The sequence below is a fragment of the Esox lucius genome, chromosome 1 (genome assembly GCF_011004845.1).
Source record: "Esox lucius isolate fEsoLuc1 chromosome 1, fEsoLuc1.pri, whole genome shotgun sequence".
Lineage (NCBI taxonomy): Eukaryota > Metazoa > Chordata > Actinopteri > Esociformes > Esocidae > Esox > Esox lucius.
Window position 1 is genome coordinate 12542093 of NC_047569.1, and position 19127 is coordinate 12561219.

General features: G+C 47.6%; 1 protein-coding gene across 13 annotated transcripts in view; it reads left to right on the forward strand.

The window, feature by feature from the left end:
• Positions 1-4010: 4010 nt before the first annotated feature.
• The window catches only part of robo2 (roundabout, axon guidance receptor, homolog 2 (Drosophila)), a 315384-nt gene continuing 300267 nt past the window's right edge, over positions 4011-19127 (forward strand). For 8 of the 13 annotated variants that reach the window (XM_029120254.2, XM_029120259.2, XM_029120212.2 and 5 more), the window contains exon 1: positions 4012-4573. In XM_029120254.2, coding sequence (XP_028976087.1) covers positions 4450-4573 — 124 coding nt within the window. In that variant the 5' untranslated portion in view covers positions 4012-4449. Of the gene's footprint in view, positions 4574-19127 lie in introns of all 13 variants that reach the window. The other 5 variants (XM_029120201.2, XM_029120202.2, XM_029120244.2 and 2 more) reach the window with 1 other exon arrangement.

Consider the following 19127-nt stretch of genomic DNA (forward strand, 5'->3'; position numbering starts at 1 on the left):
TAACCAACTATGTGTTATTGTTACAACACAGACAGGATAGGCCATAGAAACAGTCATTCCAAATCAAACTTTGTAGCTGGATATTTGCTATTTAGTTTGCTGCTAATTCTATCTTGAGTTGTAAATACAGTTTTTCTGCTCTTCCTGTTGTAGATGCTTGTGGGAAGAACTTAGCAATTTCTCCCACGCCATATTAATTCACTTTAACATCGACTCTTCCCCAGATTTTGGCATCGAGTAGCAACTGTTTAGGCTATTATTTGTGGCCTTGAGATGCATGTAAAATTATTAATAATAGCATAATAATTCCAACTGTGGTTATTATGTTGAAAGTTTGCTGAGCTGGTTGCAGTGAATTATATTTGGAAAGCTACTCACAAGCCAGATGGTAGCAATACTGAAGGAATTATAATTTCATAGCCGCACAACAGCCGTTTAAAAAAGACAAACAGCCAGATATATTCCAATAAAGACTTCCAAACTACGCCCCTGTCAGGGCTGGGACACAACTGGGTGTGGGGGAAAGTGGATGGATGGATGGACTAGAAGGACAAGGAGATAGTAGATTATGCAGTATCTGCACAGGCAGATGTGCAGAGGAGTAAACGACCGCACAAAGAGCCAGATCTCCATCAGGGGATCGATTCATGTTGCTCGCTCTGTCACTTCCTGTGAAAAGCACATTTCATGGTCCATTTTCAAGAACCTCAGCTTCAGAGCTCCTCTTTCCGAAATACCGAAATGTTCTCTCTTCCTCATTTTGTCACTCAGTCCTGTTAATTGTATATACTGTCAAAAACACACCCCTTTCCTGTCTCTCTCTCTCACACACACACTGACACAGTCCTGCCTGCCACAGCCAATGTCTGCTGAGCATGGTGAATGCCTGTGTGTACATTTTTTAAGAGGTTTAGTTGGTAGAGAGCTGGAATGAGCCTGGCTGCTGGCTGAGTTTGTCAGCCCCGGGCCTCACGCCTCACTCCCCCATCTCGCCCCAAGGAGCTTCCTCCTTATCGCCGTCCCGCACCTCTTCACAGCCCAAGCTTCGCTCCTCTTCTGTTCGGCCACATTTATCTGGGGGGCTCTTGTCTGGGGGTGATAAGCTGACAGACTCCCCAGCACGGTGCCGGGGTCCCCTCTTTCACGCCTCTCTGTTCAGCTCTGCAGTGGCAGGCTGAGGGACCAAGCGCCTCTCGGCTCTCTGCCTCCCCTCTCCCCCAGAAGCCAGAGAGGCTGTCCTATCTCACGTTGCACAGCCAGTCCACTCACTACCACCCCCTCTTTTCTACTGTCCAACACCCCTCCCCGCTCTCTTTCCTCTATGACTACTGTATTAAAGAGGTGAAAAAATGAATTTTGTAGCCGACACATCTGCAAACAGTTAGTGTAATGGGCTCATGAGGACACTAGACAAAGACAACACTAATGCTAAATCCTGCCACGCTCCAACAGATTTACGCCTTTGTCTCAACTGTTTTTCACTGGAGTCAGTCAGTGTTCAGCCAAAGCTCGCCCTGTTCTCTCACAGTAAGTTTGTTTGGCAAAATGTTTATTTTTGAGGCTACTTCATCCCTAACTGATAATAGTTCTCCCTGAAAAGTTTTCCAATATGGATGTAATGAACCTCTCGTGGATTTGAACCCACACAGACAAACACAGTGGAAGTTTGACATTTTCACCACATTGTGGCTTCCCAGTATCACCAGCAGTCACCGTGAAATCAGTAGAGCTGATAGCAGGCGTGTGTGTTTGGAGATGCTGCAATGTGATAGCAATAATGCTAATGCTAACAAACGTGAGAGGTGCCACTTGTCATTACACGGACATTCCTTCCTTAGCCGTGCGAGTCCCCGCCACGGTCCTCGGGTCTCCATGGCAAGTGGTCCGTCCCCCCAAGTCGCAGTTCGGACTGTGTCACGGCGGCCGTACACCATCTATCACTCAGCACACGCTCTGACTGGCTGATTCCTGTACCCCCCCCCCCCACCACCACCCCTCACGTCTTATGGCAGGGGCAACACCAGCCGGACAGGGATTGGATACTCCAACTGGAGGCGAAAGCACTTTACCGGGAATCTGCTCCTCTGCTCTTAACCAGCCCCTCGACTCTCCCAGCGTGGAGGAGTTGAAGTGTAATCTCTGAGTAATCCCTTATTATAAAGGCCACGGGCTACCGATGAAACAATTCTTACAGGGAATCTTCAAGTAAAGACTGGGGAGGGGCGGTGCATGTACCGGCCTGGCTAAGGTAGTGTCGTCGATGTACGTATTACTCTACCACAGTGCCTGTGGATTGTGTGCTTTAGTTTATATCTCAATTAGCATGGCTTGTCATAATTAGAGTTATGCACTCCAGAAAAACGGCACTATAGCCCACGGAGAAGCAAACACAGCGCTCGTTTATCTGTCATCTCAAATGCGTATTGCCGACAGATGCTTTGGCTGGTTTCAGCTGAGGAAATGCAGATCTCTCGTTTCATTTGCAGAAAGAATGCTTTTATTGCCGGGTACCGATGCAGGTTGTTAAACGAGGAAGAGGAAGAGAGGAAGGGAGGGGGGAGAGAGGCACCGTCTGAAGATTATGTGTGGATTCAGGATATTAATTTGCACTGTGTATAAAAAATTATGGACTTAATCATGGATTCCTTCAGAAGCTGTAATGAGGACATTAAAGCCAGGGCGTGTGTTCGAGACACACTGCTTATGCTTTCCTCCTTGTGTCGCTTTATGAACTTGATGCGTAATGACCTTGCAGCTTTGTCAGGAAAGTCTTTGTTTGACAGTTGTGACAAACAGCTGTGGCTGTAGCTGCTATACAATCAGTTGCAAATGCTTTTTATTGAAATCGAAAGTAAATTCATAGATGTTGTTATCCAGAGGGACCAATAAGACCGCGTAGCTCATTTTAGGCAACGTGAAATGTTTTGGTCCAGTTTGATCCTGTTTTCAATTTCATATCGGCTTTTTGCTTGATTCGTTATTTTGTATATGGACTGGAGAAATGAACCCCCACAGTGTAAACACATTTAAAACACACACTTTTAACTGCGTTTATAACTCATTCTACATGATTAAAGTACAATGAATTGTGAGAACCGGTTAGGTTTTCCTAATCATCATCAACCACACTGCCATCAGTTAATTTAAACATCTCAGCAGACAAAATCACGGTGCGTAAAAGCATCCAAAAACGTCTTGTTAAGGGTTGTGTGCGCTGGCCGCCAAGGGGTTAAAAGGTTCCTCCCATGGCTGTGTCTGCTTGAGACGGTGGGCAGGCAGCTGGGAAGAAGTGACACAGTTAAAAGCAAGAGCGCAAGCCCAAGGGGCTGTCATCTGGCACGCTCTCACGTCTGAGATTAACACGACTCCACGTGGGGCTCCCCGCGACGCACAACACACAGAAACAGGGAGAGAGAGGGGGAGAGAGGGGGAGAGGGGGAGAGAGAGGGAGAGGGGGAGAGAGGGAGAGGGAGAGAGAGAGAGAGAGGGAGAGGGAGAGAGAGAGAGAGAGGTGGGGGGGATGTGTGTGTTTGTGTGTGCCCTGACTATGTAAAGGCACTTCTACCAGAACTCCTCTCACCCCCCTTCCCTCTTCTTCCTCGCTCTCCTCCTTCCTGTGCTGATCTGCCCATTTCTGCTCACCTTGTCGGGGCTGATGCGAGATGCGAACAGCCCCTTTCCAAAGGCTTATTACTCTTTTAAGAGTGGCTGCATGGCTGGCGTGGCTATTAGGATCAGAGAGTGAGGATTAGAGCTGTCACAGAGAACGCCTCTCCTCTGTTTCTCCACTTCTCCTTTCTCTGCTCCCCCCCCTCCCCTGCCCGCTCTCCTCGCTCCTCGTGCCTGCTTGTTTGTTTGCGATATTCCTCACTAGCAAACAACCCCCCTTGCCCCACAGCCCGTGTAAACTCCTCTCCGGAGGGCAGAGGCTGAGTCGCGCTCCTTCCTCTCCCCCCCCTCCATCCTCGGGCAGTGCCGTTGTGTGTCTCGCAGGGAGGGCACCGGGAGACGCGTTCCTGCTGAAGCCCGGCGTGGGAAGGACGGCAAATAATTCAGCAGCGTCCGCCTTAGAGGCAGCATCGGAATCGACACCGGTGCCAGCAGTGAGCTAGAGAGAGAGAGCGGAGCACCGGAGCACCGCGCCGTGCCGTAGGATTTGTTTCCGTGAGCCTCCCTTCACTCTGGTGAGGCAGGAGCTCCGGTCGGGGGGAGATGTGGCTCAGCCCAGAGCCCCAGGACCAGTGAAGAGCAGCCATCACCCAGCCCCTCAGCAGCCCCCAGCAGCATGGCAGAGCCAGAGAGCCACTGCTGATTACAGCCGGACTGACTGATGACAACCCAGCCCATGCGGGTTACCAGGCGCCCACACAGCCGCACCGAGGCAGAGGCACAACCAGCCATGTGAAAGTGGCCGAAGGGGCAAACTCGGTCGAAGAGCAACTCTTGGACATGTTTCCCAGGGCGACGTTTGGATTCTTCCCGGTGTTTCAACTTGTTTTGTTTCACTTGGTGCTGTTCGGCACTCCCGACCTCAGCCACCAGGCAAGGACTAAAGGCAGATGGAACAAGGGAGGTAAGTGATGACCCGCTGGGCTGTTTCGAGCTTCGGTTGAAGGTGTGTCGGGTCCTTCCTGTATTTTGTTTGTCCAGGGGTTTGAGATGTCAATGGGCAGACGGAATGGCCCAGTATGAGAATGTCGGGTGGGACAGCTGAGAAAACATGGATGACACTTTCCCGTCATTTCCCCAAGACAGAGATTATGCTTGTGTTTGATGCATTTTTTGTCATTTGTGATGTTTCTAATCCTTTCTCGTGTCAAACATTTTATTTGGTTCCCCTAAGCTATTAAGTTTGTCTTGAAATATCTCGCAGCTCTTTCATTTTTCGTGTTTTTTCGTGTTTTTTCGTGTTTTTTTTCTATCCCGAAACACATGTCATGAATGATTGTTTTCACTCGTCTCGTTTAGAGGAAGTTGGCTTGATTGTATCTTGACCAAAAAATTGAAGAACAAAATCTTAGGAATCTGGCTTTCATGTAGATTGGGAGTCATGCCATGTCAGGGCTGTCCCATTCCAGCAACTTTTTGGTACGTATGCCTGTGTGTGCACAGTCTGTGTCCTGGGTCTCATGTGGTTTACCGACGGGACGGTATGGGGAGGCAGAGCTTGAACGGTGTTTGAACTGACAGAGATTGGGCAGGAGGGTGTGTCCGTCTTCCAACACTGTCCTGAAGCCCAGGGGTCTGTATGATGACAGATTAGGCTCATCTGAACAACCCGGGGTGTATGGCTGGAGAGCCTGCGTGTGATTTGGGGTTAAAGACCTGGATCACTAGTTTGAGGAGAGGTGTTAATAATTAATCTAGCACTCCACAGCAGCCCCCCTCGCAGTGTTTAATCTCCTTTGTGGGATTAAAGGAACCTCTAATCTGTGTGGTGCTGCTCCGGTCCATCCCTGAGAAGGTTGGGAGATGCTTTCTGCATTGTTAGCTCTCATGGCTCCTGAACTAGCGGCACATGGCTGTGTTCAAAGAGTCAACATCGCTTGTCACCAACGCTGTCGTCCATTTGATGATTCCTTCTCTCCTCTCCTTCTTGCCCTGCCCACCACCGCTCCTTGCATCCATCCCTCCTGCTCTCACCCTAGCCTCCCTCTCTCTCTTGGATTGCTCCACTCCTGTCAGTCCTTGTTGCTCCCGTTCCTTGTCCGGTCCACCCTCTCCTGCCGTCCATAGGACCACATTAATGCACAGGATTTTCAGAGTTAATGACTTTTACCAAGCTCTCAAATAGATGTGCAGCTCTCACTCACATCGAGCGACGAGTAAGCCGCTTCTTCTAAAGTGCCCCTTTTCTTCCCTCCCAGACTTATTTCACGCGCCTTTAAAACAGGCTTTACATCTGGGATAGGGTTCTTTAGACAATCTCCTCAGCATTCCGCCTGCCATGAGAGAGGCTCCCAGTCATTCCACTGGATTTGGTGACATTTTGCACACCAGAGGGGTTTCACTAGAAAAGAAGAAGCAAGCAGACATTTGTGATTAAGATTTTCATTTTATAAGACCGGGTAGACATGCCAAACATCATCAAGTTGGGCCCATCCTCAGGAACAAAATGCTAAGTCAAAAATAAGCCTTGGTTGAAGTGACAAGTCCACTGTGTCTGAACGTTTCTGAATTGGAATCTGTAATTCAGGTGTAAAATGAGTCTAGTTTGAAATCCTAGCTATCTCCGGTCCCAGGTGAAATGAAGGCCAGTGACCTTCCCTGGTGTAATTAGGTTCCCCAGGCTCTGTGGAGTTGGACCGGTATCCCCATGGCCAAGCACAAGTCTGCTTCATGAACCCCATGCAGGCCATTTAAAAATAGTCATTTTATTCACGTGATAAAATCACTGCCGAATGTTTCACGGATATTCTGTCATTACCTGCTTGGGATTGAGTTGACACAACTGCTACTGATTTGGTTTGCAAGTGCAATCTCATTGGATGTCTCTACTTGCTGAGCTTTCCTTGCGTTGAAGCACTTCATCGCTCATCTTCATCATCACCCTGTATCGCCCATTAATGCACATTTTTAGAGACTGTAATCTAATTAGCTCACACCTTGTTAAAGAGAAAGTTAAATTAATTTCACGTAACCGGAATCAGAATTGCCTTAATTCATGAAACTCCGTTTTGTGTAAAGGTAAACTCAGTGTGAATAATATGCCGTAGCTAAACTCCCGTTTACCACGTGCCTTAGATGTGCTCCAGGTCATGTGATCACAGAGTCACCTTGAAATAGATGGATGTCCTGAGGACCACCCCATGGACATCCGCTTTGATATGGTGACAGATTAAGGTTGGTTGACAGATCACAAAAGTGTCACTGACTCGCTGTCAACCGTAATCTGCAGAGGCTGTATCCACTCCCCCCCCAAACCCCGAGACGCAGCGTGTTATTCAGATCACCCTCACTGTTCCCATGGAACTCTGTATGCATGATCTGAAGCCAGGAGATGACTGATCCCGTTCCTTTTCATTCTCTCCCCGTCCTGCGGAGACAGCCCCCATAAGTGACCCCACACAGAGAGGCTTCGGGAAGGGCAGGGATTGAAGATAGCCTGCAATTGGGGATATTACCACCGTAGTGAATGAGGAAACAGCGCTGGGCTTGGTTAACCAGTGGAGCGGGAGGCCTTGGTTCTGATATCACACACTGATCAACCACCTACAGCAGATGATATGTGGGCTGGCTCAGGTTCTGGAGGCTTATTTTTCCTGCTGACTCCGACCCCCTGACTCACTAAAGAGAACCCGGCTGAAGTAGCTTCTGGAAGAGTAATGGAATACCGCCGGAATACAGTGTGCTATGCACCTCTCTCTGTCTGTCTCTCTCTCTCACTCCAGAATCCATTGTGACCAAGTGTCTGCGGGTGAGTAAAGGAGGGGGCTAGATTTATAAAGGAGGTCGTGTAAAAAGGCTTTCATATTTCCACACTACATCCTGGCTTTACGATGTCGGGAAACACAGATTGGGCCAAGCCGCCTTGAGAGGGACGTCCATTATTCAAAAGAGTTCAAACACCGATATACAACACGTGCAAGAGAAATGGTGTTCTTTATTCATTTGGCTCAGTTCCCTGGGCATTGAGTACCTCGCCGCGTAAAGCTGCATATGGTGGAATGTTGGAATTCAATTATTTTGTCCATTTTCCACCAGCATTGGTGCAATTCAGGGAAATCATCAGAAGACGTGTGTTTTATGATGGGTAATAACTTGTTAGGTGGAGGGAGTGTTTATCTCTGTTAGAGGTGCTGTTTAGACCCCAGGGCGGGACGTGCTGTCGCTCCACTGGATTGGTTTTCTACGGTACCATTATGCTTCACACTCCTCCTGTTCTCTGCTGGTTGCCATCTTGTTTTTCAGGTATTGTTCATCTGCTACCATCCGCACAGTGTCTGTCCCCCCAGTGCTACTCTGACAATTGTGAAAATCAGAGCCTTTTATGCACTTTTGCATTTGTCCAATGTTTGGGGGAAAGTGCGGTGAATGTTTTGAGTGTTTTTATTTGTACTCTGACAAGTGGTTCCAGTCAAGGAGTGAGGAAGCTGTCATGGCTGGTGTCAAGGTCTCGCTTTCTTCAGTAAAAAGAAAATCGAGGCAGTTTAATTAAACCAACCAAAAAAATACTGTTTTGCTATTGTAGACTTGAGATGGAATTACTGTTTCAATATATGTGTGAAGTACCTTGGGTTTTTTAGACCCCCCCCCCCCCCCCACACACACACACACACACACGCTGTCAAACAGTACAGCTTAATTGCCACATTCCAGTCACACTCTCTTTAATGAAGCTGCCATCTAATTGCAGGGGAAATTGCTCCTAACAATAACAGTGTTTTATGGCTGGGATTCAGACTGCATATATGACAGCTTAGCGTGATGGATGGAGGCAGGTAGATTTTACTACCAGTGATCCTTTCACCCTGTCCTTCCCTTCCTTGGTTACCGTGAAGGGACCCAGCGGACACATTACGAGGGCACGTACACACTTCACTCACATGTGCGCACGGGTGCACAGGTACACACATTTGCCCTTGTTGTACAGTACGGAGGCATCAGGAAAGCCAATCTGAAATGTAACTAATTATGGAGACTGGACAGGCATTACAGATTGCTATATCCATAGTGGAGTTAGGTTAGTTAATTAGTTCCTTTACTTTTGCACTCTATACCAAGTCTATGGAACATACAGTAGGGGGAGATTTTGGCAGAACTTTGACCACTGAACACAACTAAAATGCCCAGCATTACCTCACCGTGCATGTTGTCATTTGCATTATTTAGAAGTGATGATGATGATAATGTTTTAGTGATGGGAATGGTCGTTAAGGATGATGTCGTCTGTAACCGGATTCATGATGGGAATGTTATCGTTCTAGTTTCACTGATGTTGTTGACTTGTCTATTAAGTAAACCAATGCCATTATAACCTCATTTTACCTGCCCCCCCTCTTTATATAACAATCCAAGACATCCCATGAAGCAAAGAAGGGAAATAATCCATTTTCCCCCTGCTGTTGCTAAGATGGTAATGCTACAGAGCCCAAAGCAGCAATCCTTCACATATCATCAGAGCAGACACAACATTAACACTGAACGGTGAACTTCGTATGCTGCCTTTTTCTCTTTTATGACTTTTCCTCTCTCTCACCCGCTCACTCCGTAACTTGTGCTCTCTCTCTTTCGTTCTCTCTCTCTCTCTCTCTCTCTCTCTCTCTGTCCTACTCTCTCTTACTCATGCTTTTTGCTCTCCGTAATAAAACTTTAAAGAGATAAGAAGCTTTTTTCTATTTCAGGGTCACCATTAGCCTGAATAATGCATTGACAGGGGAAGAGCAGTTTGAGTTCTGTGGAGGATAGAAGCACAGGCTTCAATTAAATTATACATCATTATCACAGCTGGTAAGGCTGGCGCAGCGGTAGACGACTCTCTCCTCCTCTAAATGTTCCATGTTTCTGTCTTGTCCAATATTGTTTGTGGAGCAATAGCAGCATCCTGTGCCAGTAGGCGGCCTGTCCTGGGAAGCAGATTAGACAGACTCTGTGGTACTGGAGAAGGGAACAGTGGCACTGCTCTGGGTTCCGACATAACACAGCTGGATGGGGTGTGTGGTTGGTTGAGAGGGGTGGGGTGTGAAGTAAGGGAACATGGCTGGATGGGGTGTGTGGTAGGTTGAGAGGGGTGGGGTATGAACTTAGGGAACATGGCTGGTTGGGGTGTGTGGTTGGTTGAGAGGGGTGGGGTGTGAAGTAAGGGAACATGGCTGGTTGGGGTGTGTGGTAGGTTGAGAGGGGTGGGGTGTGAACTAAGGGAACATGGCTGGTTGGGGTGTGTGGTTGGTTGAGAGGGGTGGGGTGTAAAGTAAGGGAACATGGCTGGTTGGGGTGTGTGGTTGGTTGAGAGGGGTGGGGTGTAAAGTAAGGGAACATGGCTGGTGTGGTTGTGAGTGGTGGGGTGTGAAGTAAGGTGTTGGTTGGTTAATAGGAACGTCAGCGACTGTATTTTAGAAACATAGAAAATACCAATGAATCACAGCATGCCATCATCTACTGTACCCCAAGCAATTTGTAGGGTTCACGGAGATAAGACAAACGTTGAGATGTACATGAGATTTCATTAAATGTCCCTGAATCTCGCCAGTCCATTTTGGATGGTGCTGGGATCTTTTCTTACCTATCTGGTATTTGTGCAACACTATGAACACCGTCCTTATCCCGCCAGCTAATTAACCCCCATGACCTTCATTAACACACTAGTGCATAATAATGAATTAACTGGATGTGCTCATTACTCACTTTGATGGATTAAGATAAGAGTTGCGTTATCTGCCACGCTCATATATGACATTTTTTTACCGGGTTACTTCCCCAGTAAGTCATCTGAATGCTGAACGATCCGTGGCACTGATTACAGAGTTCGTTGGAAACTCTGAAGTGCTGTCCAACTTGTTTCTGGACGACGGGGGATGGTGCCCTTAAAAAATTTGGAGATATTGTACCCAGTCGCCTGTGGTTGCTCGTTCGCTACGGTTTGCAAGTCCGTCTGGTTTTCCACATTGTGTGCGGAGGCAAATTCCAGAAACGCAGCGACTTTTTCTCCCCCATTGAAGCGTCGCCATGTTATGCTGGCTGAATATCAATTAGAGAAAGGCCCTGATTGTGTAACACCTGAGCATGGCTTTGAACATCCTAGCAACCACTGTGCTTCGGTGGAGGAACTCCATGCTAAGTGTTAGGCATTGTGAGTTCATATGTAGCAGTACATTAGGCCCCTATGCACGTTTGTGATGTTGGATTAGAGTGTTTATTGTCCAATTTATCATGCTCGCTCTGCCTGCCTTGAAAAATATCTCCCTATCGCTGAATATGTAATGGCTATTGCTTTGGATGTACTACACAAGGAATATTAAAGAGTTCGCCAATCCCCCCGCTGATGTCCCAGAAAACACCTGGGCGTTACGAGAACCAATTTTGGAGTATCCAGGTTCTATAGACGTTCCACGACAAGCCTCAGTATGACTTTGAGGAACTGAGAAAATGTGGGTACACATCAAAGTTAAATAGACTGTCTGTGCTGGTCTATTCTTCAGAAAAGATTTTTGCCTGCATTTTATTCTTGTAATTCTTTCACCATCAATGGCGGGCGCGCAGATCCATGGAGAACTAATACGAAGCCCTGTTGGATTGTGAAAGATGACGGGGAGGGAGCGCATAGACTGAGGCTGGATTAGCAGTTTAACGACTGGCAAAATGGTAGCTCTCTGTTCAAGGTGACCCCGCAGCGTGAGGTGATCGCGGCGGCGGCCAAGGCCAGATGAAAAGTGTGGGTAATCCTTCCTGCCTGGTTCCCTGATAGCTGTCACATGCGCAGACATTGTCGCCAGGGCCCAAGGCATGTAATTACACGTTTATTGGCTTTAGGAAGACTGCTTCATTCATTCAAAGCATAATCTCAGGCTGTAGCGCAGATACATCATGCGAGTATGAAGGCCAGTCTTTCTCTAGCTCTCTCTTGCCGGGACTTTGGAGCGAGTGTTAATGGAATTTTATGAATTCAGGTTTGATGCATGTTTAGTAGGGTGTTATTGCCACATCTCCCTAGACTTAACTGCAGGTTGGTAAGTTGAAAGGCTGGGGTGGAGAAGGAGTGGGAAAAAGCCGGCTGGTGTCTGGGCCGACTGGCAGCCAGCCTTGACACCATTAGCTCCAGTGACACATTAAGGTTCTGTTCGGCGTGTAATTTGTTTTGTCTGTCAATTTGATGGATCTCTTGTTTCCCGGCACTTCCTCGTGCCACGGCGGAAAAAAGCGAGCAAAGAAAAGGTGGCTCGTGGACATTGTTAAACGTACTTCAGAAGGGGAAGCAGAAGGCATTTGTTTTCTCCAAACAGGTCGTTTTCTTTGTTAATGGGCGTGGGCAGCAACGCAACGTGGCGGAGCCGAACAGGGCCTAATTAAAGGTGAAAAGCAAATTTTCGGGAGAAGGGCAGGGTCAGTGGGCCTGGGAGGAGGGCATTTGGCTTGAAATCATTTCCTCTTCAGACTGTGGTAAATATGTGCTGGCACTCTAAACTCCCACGGCTCTGTTCTCAGCCTTACGACACATTTTACAGATCACACCCCACCACTCGTTTTGGTGTTTAATCTTGGGATGGTCAGTCTACTAAAGGAGCGTTGAGATCATTTGTAAGGCTATGATTACCTGCCCCTCTCTTAAAACTTCTCTGCTCTTTAATCTCGACCTGTATCCAGCTGTGTTGTGTTGATCACCTTTCCGTTAGTGCGAGGCGAAAACGTGAACGAGAGTCGCGAAACGAGCCAGGCCGATCGGCCGTTCCCTCCGTTGGGTGCACGTGCCAAGCAGGCAGGCGAATGGGAGCGCAGCCGGAGCCAGCTGCCTTCTGTCAGATGGTCGCTCCTGGTGACAGCAGAGGGCTGGTGTAGTTTATTAATGTCGTGCACCTCTTCGCCCATCCCCTCTGGCCCCTCGCTGTGCTGTGGGGGAAGACCCGTAAACAGAGCCACTTCACTGAGACAACAGCGCTACGGTACGCTGTCAGCCGACCTCAATCGACACTCGCGCGTGATTGGCGGGGAGGGGGGGGGGGGTTGGTGGGGGAGTGGTGGATTGGGGTGGGGTTTGGGGGGGAATTAGGACGAGCACGGCGGGGATGCCGTGCTGTGTTTGTCTCTGGTGGGTGTCGCAGCTCTCTTAAGATCTTCGAGCTTGTCTTGACCTACGCAGCCGGAGCTGAGTCACTCTCCCTGCAACCTGATTGAAATACAGGCCCGGTGAGTGTCAGGCCGGGGCTTGTCCTCCTCTCCAGTTTCCTCGCTCAGATTTGATTTCTAAAGACACTCAGACCTTGAAATGCATGTGTGTGTGTGTGTGTGTGTGTGTGATCAGTGTAAGGGTGTGACAGACACATCACAGTCTTCAAGGCGTGCCTTCCCCTCGGTGTCCCCCGGCATCAGGGAGATAATGTGTGACAGCTGAATCTTTTCACTGCTCTAATCCATGGAGCTGGGGATGAAATCGCATTTAGGGATCAACACCAGTGCATCGCTGCCATGATAAGAACATGCAACTCTGCAAGCTCTTTTTAAGGGCGTTAGAGCCCCGTGCATGAGGCAGTCAGCAAAACACCTCTTGGCACGGGGAAAAAACTCCTTCGCTTTTCAATTAAAGCAGAAACAGCAGAACAGATACTGCGGGCCTATGTTGCTGAAACGGATAGTGTCATAATCTCTTCATTCATTCACAAAGTAGTCTATTAAACCATGACATCTTGCCAAGTGAAATGAGAGACTTGCAGTTCCACAGAGAAGCATTTAAGGAAAAAGAGCCTGGGATTATTCAAATGGAGAATCTGGGAGAATAGGCTTTGCTTGCTTTCTCTATGTGTTTGTTTCTTTTCCTGTCCTTTTGAATGTGGAGCCCGGTTCGTCTCAGAGGGATATATGCAAATGGCTGAGAAGAATGACTGTCTGGTTCCCTGCCGGTTCTATCCTGCAGATCGGATATAACTCTGAACAGAAATGGGGATATTATGATAGAAGAAGTACTACTTGGATGAATTGTCTTGCATTAATATACAATGAAGGGATACCTCAAGGTTTTGTCTTTTTCTCTCCTCCCAAATATGTGTAACAGCTTTGAAAAATGATCTTGAAATAGAATGTGAGAGCTCCTTATTAGTGCAAGTGTTTATGCACATATTATACTTTAATCTAGTCAAAAACAACATGCTGTTGTTATTTTTCATCCATAAGTGAAATATATGACCTGATAGTTTCACCCAGTACAGCCCAACATATGGTTTTGCATACTGTCGTCCATAGATAATAAACAGCGCTGTTGCAGAGAGTTTGTGGTTGTTTTACAATGTACCTTAAATATTATTAGTTATTTATTTTTATTGAAGAAGCCTCACACACAATCCCATCATGGCTGACACCACCCCAACATTAAATACTTGCATTTGGAGTGTGTTTGAAGACTCTCTGGTTATTCTGCTGCTGAGAGAATTCCTTCTGTTGAAAGTGCAACATTCCAAATGATGCGACATTCCAGGGACAGTAGAAACACCTAGTTAAGTGATAGTGTGGCAGGGTATAGTTATTTCAAGCTGGCCGGGGTCTGACTCATACAGGAGCTGCTGATGGAAGGGAAATGAGCCGGCAGCTCCCCGCACTTAGTGCGTAATCACTGAAGTCTGAGACCACTGCTCCTGTGCTCTGGAACAGCAAGGCAGGGTCTCCAAGGTGCCATGAAAAGCTGGAGGAAACTGTCAAAGCTTATAAAGACCGGCTCAGGAGAGAGGTGTTACTGTTACGCCGCACAGGACCGGAGAACAAAAACTGCAGAGCTGCAATTTGACGGGCAGGTTCCATCTCAACCGTGCACAAATAGCTGCTGACTAGCATTGTGCATGGCAAGAAAGAAATAAACCATGCTGGTCTCATTCCCGCTGCAATTACTCTGTTTTGAAAAAGAGCCAAGTTCGTCCGGCGTTTATTGGAACAACCTGGGTTAATGCAGTACGGAGGACGTTGCTTCGGTTCATTAATGGCGACTAAATCTTTTTTTGCAATCAAAGTGCATTGGTAATGAGGCAACATGCAATTAGCATATTTGGAACAGCGTTCCGATTAATGAAGATAATTTCATCAAGTATGGAAGTATCAGGCATTATACAAATCTCTCCCACTCAGTGACAGCTTAAAACTGAAGGTGAGAGGACAGGCTTGGAAATGAAGGAACAGAGGCAAGTTCACACGGTAGTATGACAGGCGCCTGATGATGCTCTGTTTTTCTGTAGGACGGCACGTATTGTGGCATTCTGTGTTCCATCATAACATTCAGAAAATATCTATCATATTCAGTGGAAGGATAGTACAAACTTCTACACCACATTTCATGAAACTATAATAAAAAACAATACAGACTGGTAGCACTCACACAGCAGTAGTACAATTATAGTATGTGCCATTTAGATTATGTTATTCAAAGTGACTTATATACATTTTACCTGTAGTTGGTCCTGGAATTCAAACCCAAGAATGACTCCGTTAGTTAGTAACCCTCGCCAACTATTCTCCATCCACATTTCATATAGAGGCTTGAGGAGGGCGATGAGAGAGGGAGTGATGAAGGGAGTGATGAAGGTGTAACACTAAATAGGTCAGGGTGATCACAGATGAATATTTCATTGCTAGTTCTATACTGGTTCTTTGGAATGGCTCAAGAGAAAAAGTTGTTTCAAAATGTACTTCCTGTTGTGCTGCACACAACGGGCTGACTGTTGTTGCTCTGTCTCCGGTGTGATTGTCCTCCCTTTCTTACTCACATCCTATTCTTAGTCCTGATTATGCACTAGCTTAACATACATATGAATAGTTTATTCTGATTAAACATGACACATTATAGTGACTTCAGTGAGTTTTCCTTTGGAAATAAACTAAAAGAATGTAATCCCAGATGTTTTCACGAATTGGGGTACTTTCCGCGACCTTTACCTGTCTCATCATCATATGTCGGTGAAAGTCTGGCAAATGTACGGCGAATGTGACATCACGCACATTCTCCTTTTTTTGTAGGTATTTTGAGAGATTAAGCCTCGTGTCTCGGCTTGTGAGTGAGGACTCAAATATGGTTGACATCACGTGCGGGTTTGAAGCTCTTCAACACTGGGCGAGTTCAAAGTAATCTAGAAGCTGACTGGCATGTTCTGTATCCTAAACCCCGCCAACATCTTTCCACAGCACCGGGGGAATAAAAAGCCTAGAGCTGCATCAGAACTGTGGGAAAAGATATCTGTTAATAAATATTTTAGGGACCCGTTACATGTTTAAGCGGAGTAGGAAAAAAGGGAAAACAGGTGCTCTATAGCTTTGCCTTCCGTATTTCTCCCAAGCTAATGGTGTCGCATTGTTTGTCCGAGTAGTTCAGAAGTGGGAAGAGACGCGGCTCTTTGGCTTCATTGTGCCTTCTCTCCCCCACACGTTTGCGGCACCACGAATCAGCGGGCGGTGGCACAGATCCCATCCCAACCCGAAACCTGATGCTCCCAGGGCCGATGTCCCTGTCCCTGGGTTATCGTAAACTCTGCATCAAACTCCTGATCCCGATCACAGTTTGTTTTTTATCTAGCCACGCTTCGCTCCGGTTGACTCTGAGAGAGAGACCACGTCACCCCAGCCCGCTCAAATACCATCTCTTCGATTAAACAGAGCTCTGCACTCGCTAGGCCTTTATCTCTTCTGGTTCCCTAGCCAGAGAAATTGTCTCCTTAGGGGCAAGGGAGAAGGGGAGAGCAGACGGCCGGGGATTGGAAGAGAGAGACAGAGCTGGCTTTATCTCAATCAGCAGCAGACATTAAAAAAAGTCCAACAGAATTAGTTTTCCCCTTCAACTGGGGTCATTTGGGTTAAGTGTAAAGCGCGTCACTCTGATAGCGAGATCCAGGATTTGTCCCAGTGCGTGTCTTCCCGTCGGAAGACTCGTCTTCAAGGACAGTTGGTGAATTAAAATCAAGGAGCAGGTGAAGTAAAACCGGGAGTGATAAGGAGAAGAATCAATGGGATTCCTGTTTTAAACTAAAGCCTTTTACACTTTGTTGGTGGAGCTAAGTGGTTCTCTGAGCGACGCCAGTGTGCCTTGTGTTAACGCTGGCTGCGTCAGAATGATGCCAATGTCAAAACTATGAACCTTTAAGACTTTGCCGCACTAGTTTTGGTGGGTGGATAGGGTTATCACATGTGTCACATTCTCATTCTTTGTGTCATCCGTCTTTCACATTACTCTGCGTCGCAGTACTTTGTTGGGTGAACTTGTTAGGGACTTTGCCTCACCCTCCCTCCCAAACCCGTCAGTCTGACATGCCTGGACGCGTGTATGTGCTGCCAACCGAATTGGGTTCAAAGAAACAAACTATTTGTTCTTGTCGAAAGGGAAAGGACTCGTGGGCAGAACTTACAGCGCTGGACTGAGCTGACACAGTAGAAAAGCCCCAGAGCAGGGATCTAGGAAGATAGACTCGTATGACAGCAAAGGGCATGGGGGGCCACTCCCGGGCTGCCGGATTCCTCATCAGACTGTCTGAACGGAGCCATAAGACTCTGACAGACTCCTCCGTGACCTTGACCCGACGTAAACATGACCAGGGCCATTTGGCCAATCAAAATGTCCGATTCGCAGTGAGCCCCTACCTCCCTGATAGGGGAGCTGAACTAGCTGCCATGTTTCTTCCTTTGTGCCTGCCGTTAGCTGACACTGTAGTCCTACTACATCTTCCTCCCCGTGAATCCCCTATTCCCCTCCAATTAGTTATCCCATTCACTCTCATACCTCCCTTAACTTCCATGCTATTAATCAAGGAAAGGGCTTGATTGGCAGCTTTTATCGGCGGTGGATCAGTGCAGGGCTGCCTATCTGGGCTCAACTCGTCTGACTGGGAGGGACTATCGGTGCTGCTGCTATCTCTCAGGCCTGAAGCGCTTTCCTACTGCCTACCAGAGGAAGGGCTGCTACATCTGGGGGCTCAGCCTCACACTCTTATCTCTTCCATTTTTAAACATCCCACAATCAAGGAGCCCTCAGCGTTCTTCTGTTAATTGCTGGAGGGTAATAAATCGCAGATGCCCCCATGCCAGCCCCGCCCCCCCCCCCCCCCCCCCCCCCCCCCCCCCCCCCCCCCCCCCCGCGTAGCTCCCAGGCAGCAGGTGGGTAATAATCGGACTCCTTCGCCACCATCTCCGATCCCCCTCCCCCATCCGACCGTCTCAGTACTCTGGTATTCAGTCCCCACTCTGGCGTGCTGCACATCGACCCAGTTTACCAGACTTCTACCTTTTAAAGGGAGAGCTGAAACACACCAGTCCCTCATGGGGAGTAATCCCAGGCATCCTCTTCCACTGTCTGTCTGCCAACATGGAAGTTCTGGCTGGGGGTTGGGCTGGAGTTGTGGCGTTGGGGGACGTCTGTATTTCATATGTGCTCTCTCTATCGCTGCCCCAATTTACGGGATTACTAGCTTATTACTATGAGTTTGTTATGTTAAACCAGCTTTGCTGTGTTTAAACCAATGGCGCGTGAGGGTGATGTTTTTTTCCGTGACAGGATTTACGTGTAATTTGATTGCTTTAATTACTGATTTATGCACTCTTCATAGGCTAGTTTGCAGCTTCCCCCCTAATTGCTTGATGTTTAATCTGAGATTAAAACACAGCCTGTAGTTTGAGGAGACAGGAACACTGTTCAAAGTTCCGTTTTTTAACTGAGATAACAATAGTACCAATGGCAGGGACCAGTCCAATACGTGTGAGATTCCTCATTTCAGGTTTCAACACGTTTATTGTGGGACAACAAACAGAATAATAATTCTGAAGAGTAATGTGAACACATTACCCCAGTACTAGCCTCTTTACACTGGCTGCGTGTTAGGGTTAGGGCTGATTTTAAGGTTTTATTATTAACCTATAAATCAATAGATGGACTTGCTCCTACTTACCTTGCTGAAATGATCCAGCCATACATACCTACACGTAACCTACGATCGCAAGATGCAGGCCTTTTAATTGTACCTAGAATTTCTAAACAAACAGCCGGAGGCAGGGCCTTTTCTCATAGAGCTCCACTACTGTGGAATGATTTGCCAGGTTAGAAATGCAAACTCAGTGGAAATGTTCAAGTGTCTACTAAAGACTCATCTCTACAGCATTGTCTATGATTAAGTGTAGTCTGGCCCAGGGGCATGTAAGTGACCAGAGGCTTGATACTGTCCACCCTTGCTATCTTGCCAGATGGGCTCTTATCGCCACTGGGATGTCCTCTCTCCAATGCCATCCAGGGGTGGAGTGACTGGCTTGTTGTTGACTCTCTGTTGTGCACTTGTGCAATTGGGCTGTACTCTGCTGGCAATACTCGGCCCTCATTCAGGGTGGTTGCAAGGTTGGTGGGTGTCCCTTTGGTTGATGCTTGGCAATGTGGGTGGATTGACTTCCTGCCTGTTGGGCCCTGTCCAGGGCCTCCCCCAGATAGGGCCGCAGTGTCACCGGACCCCCCTGTCTCAGTCCCA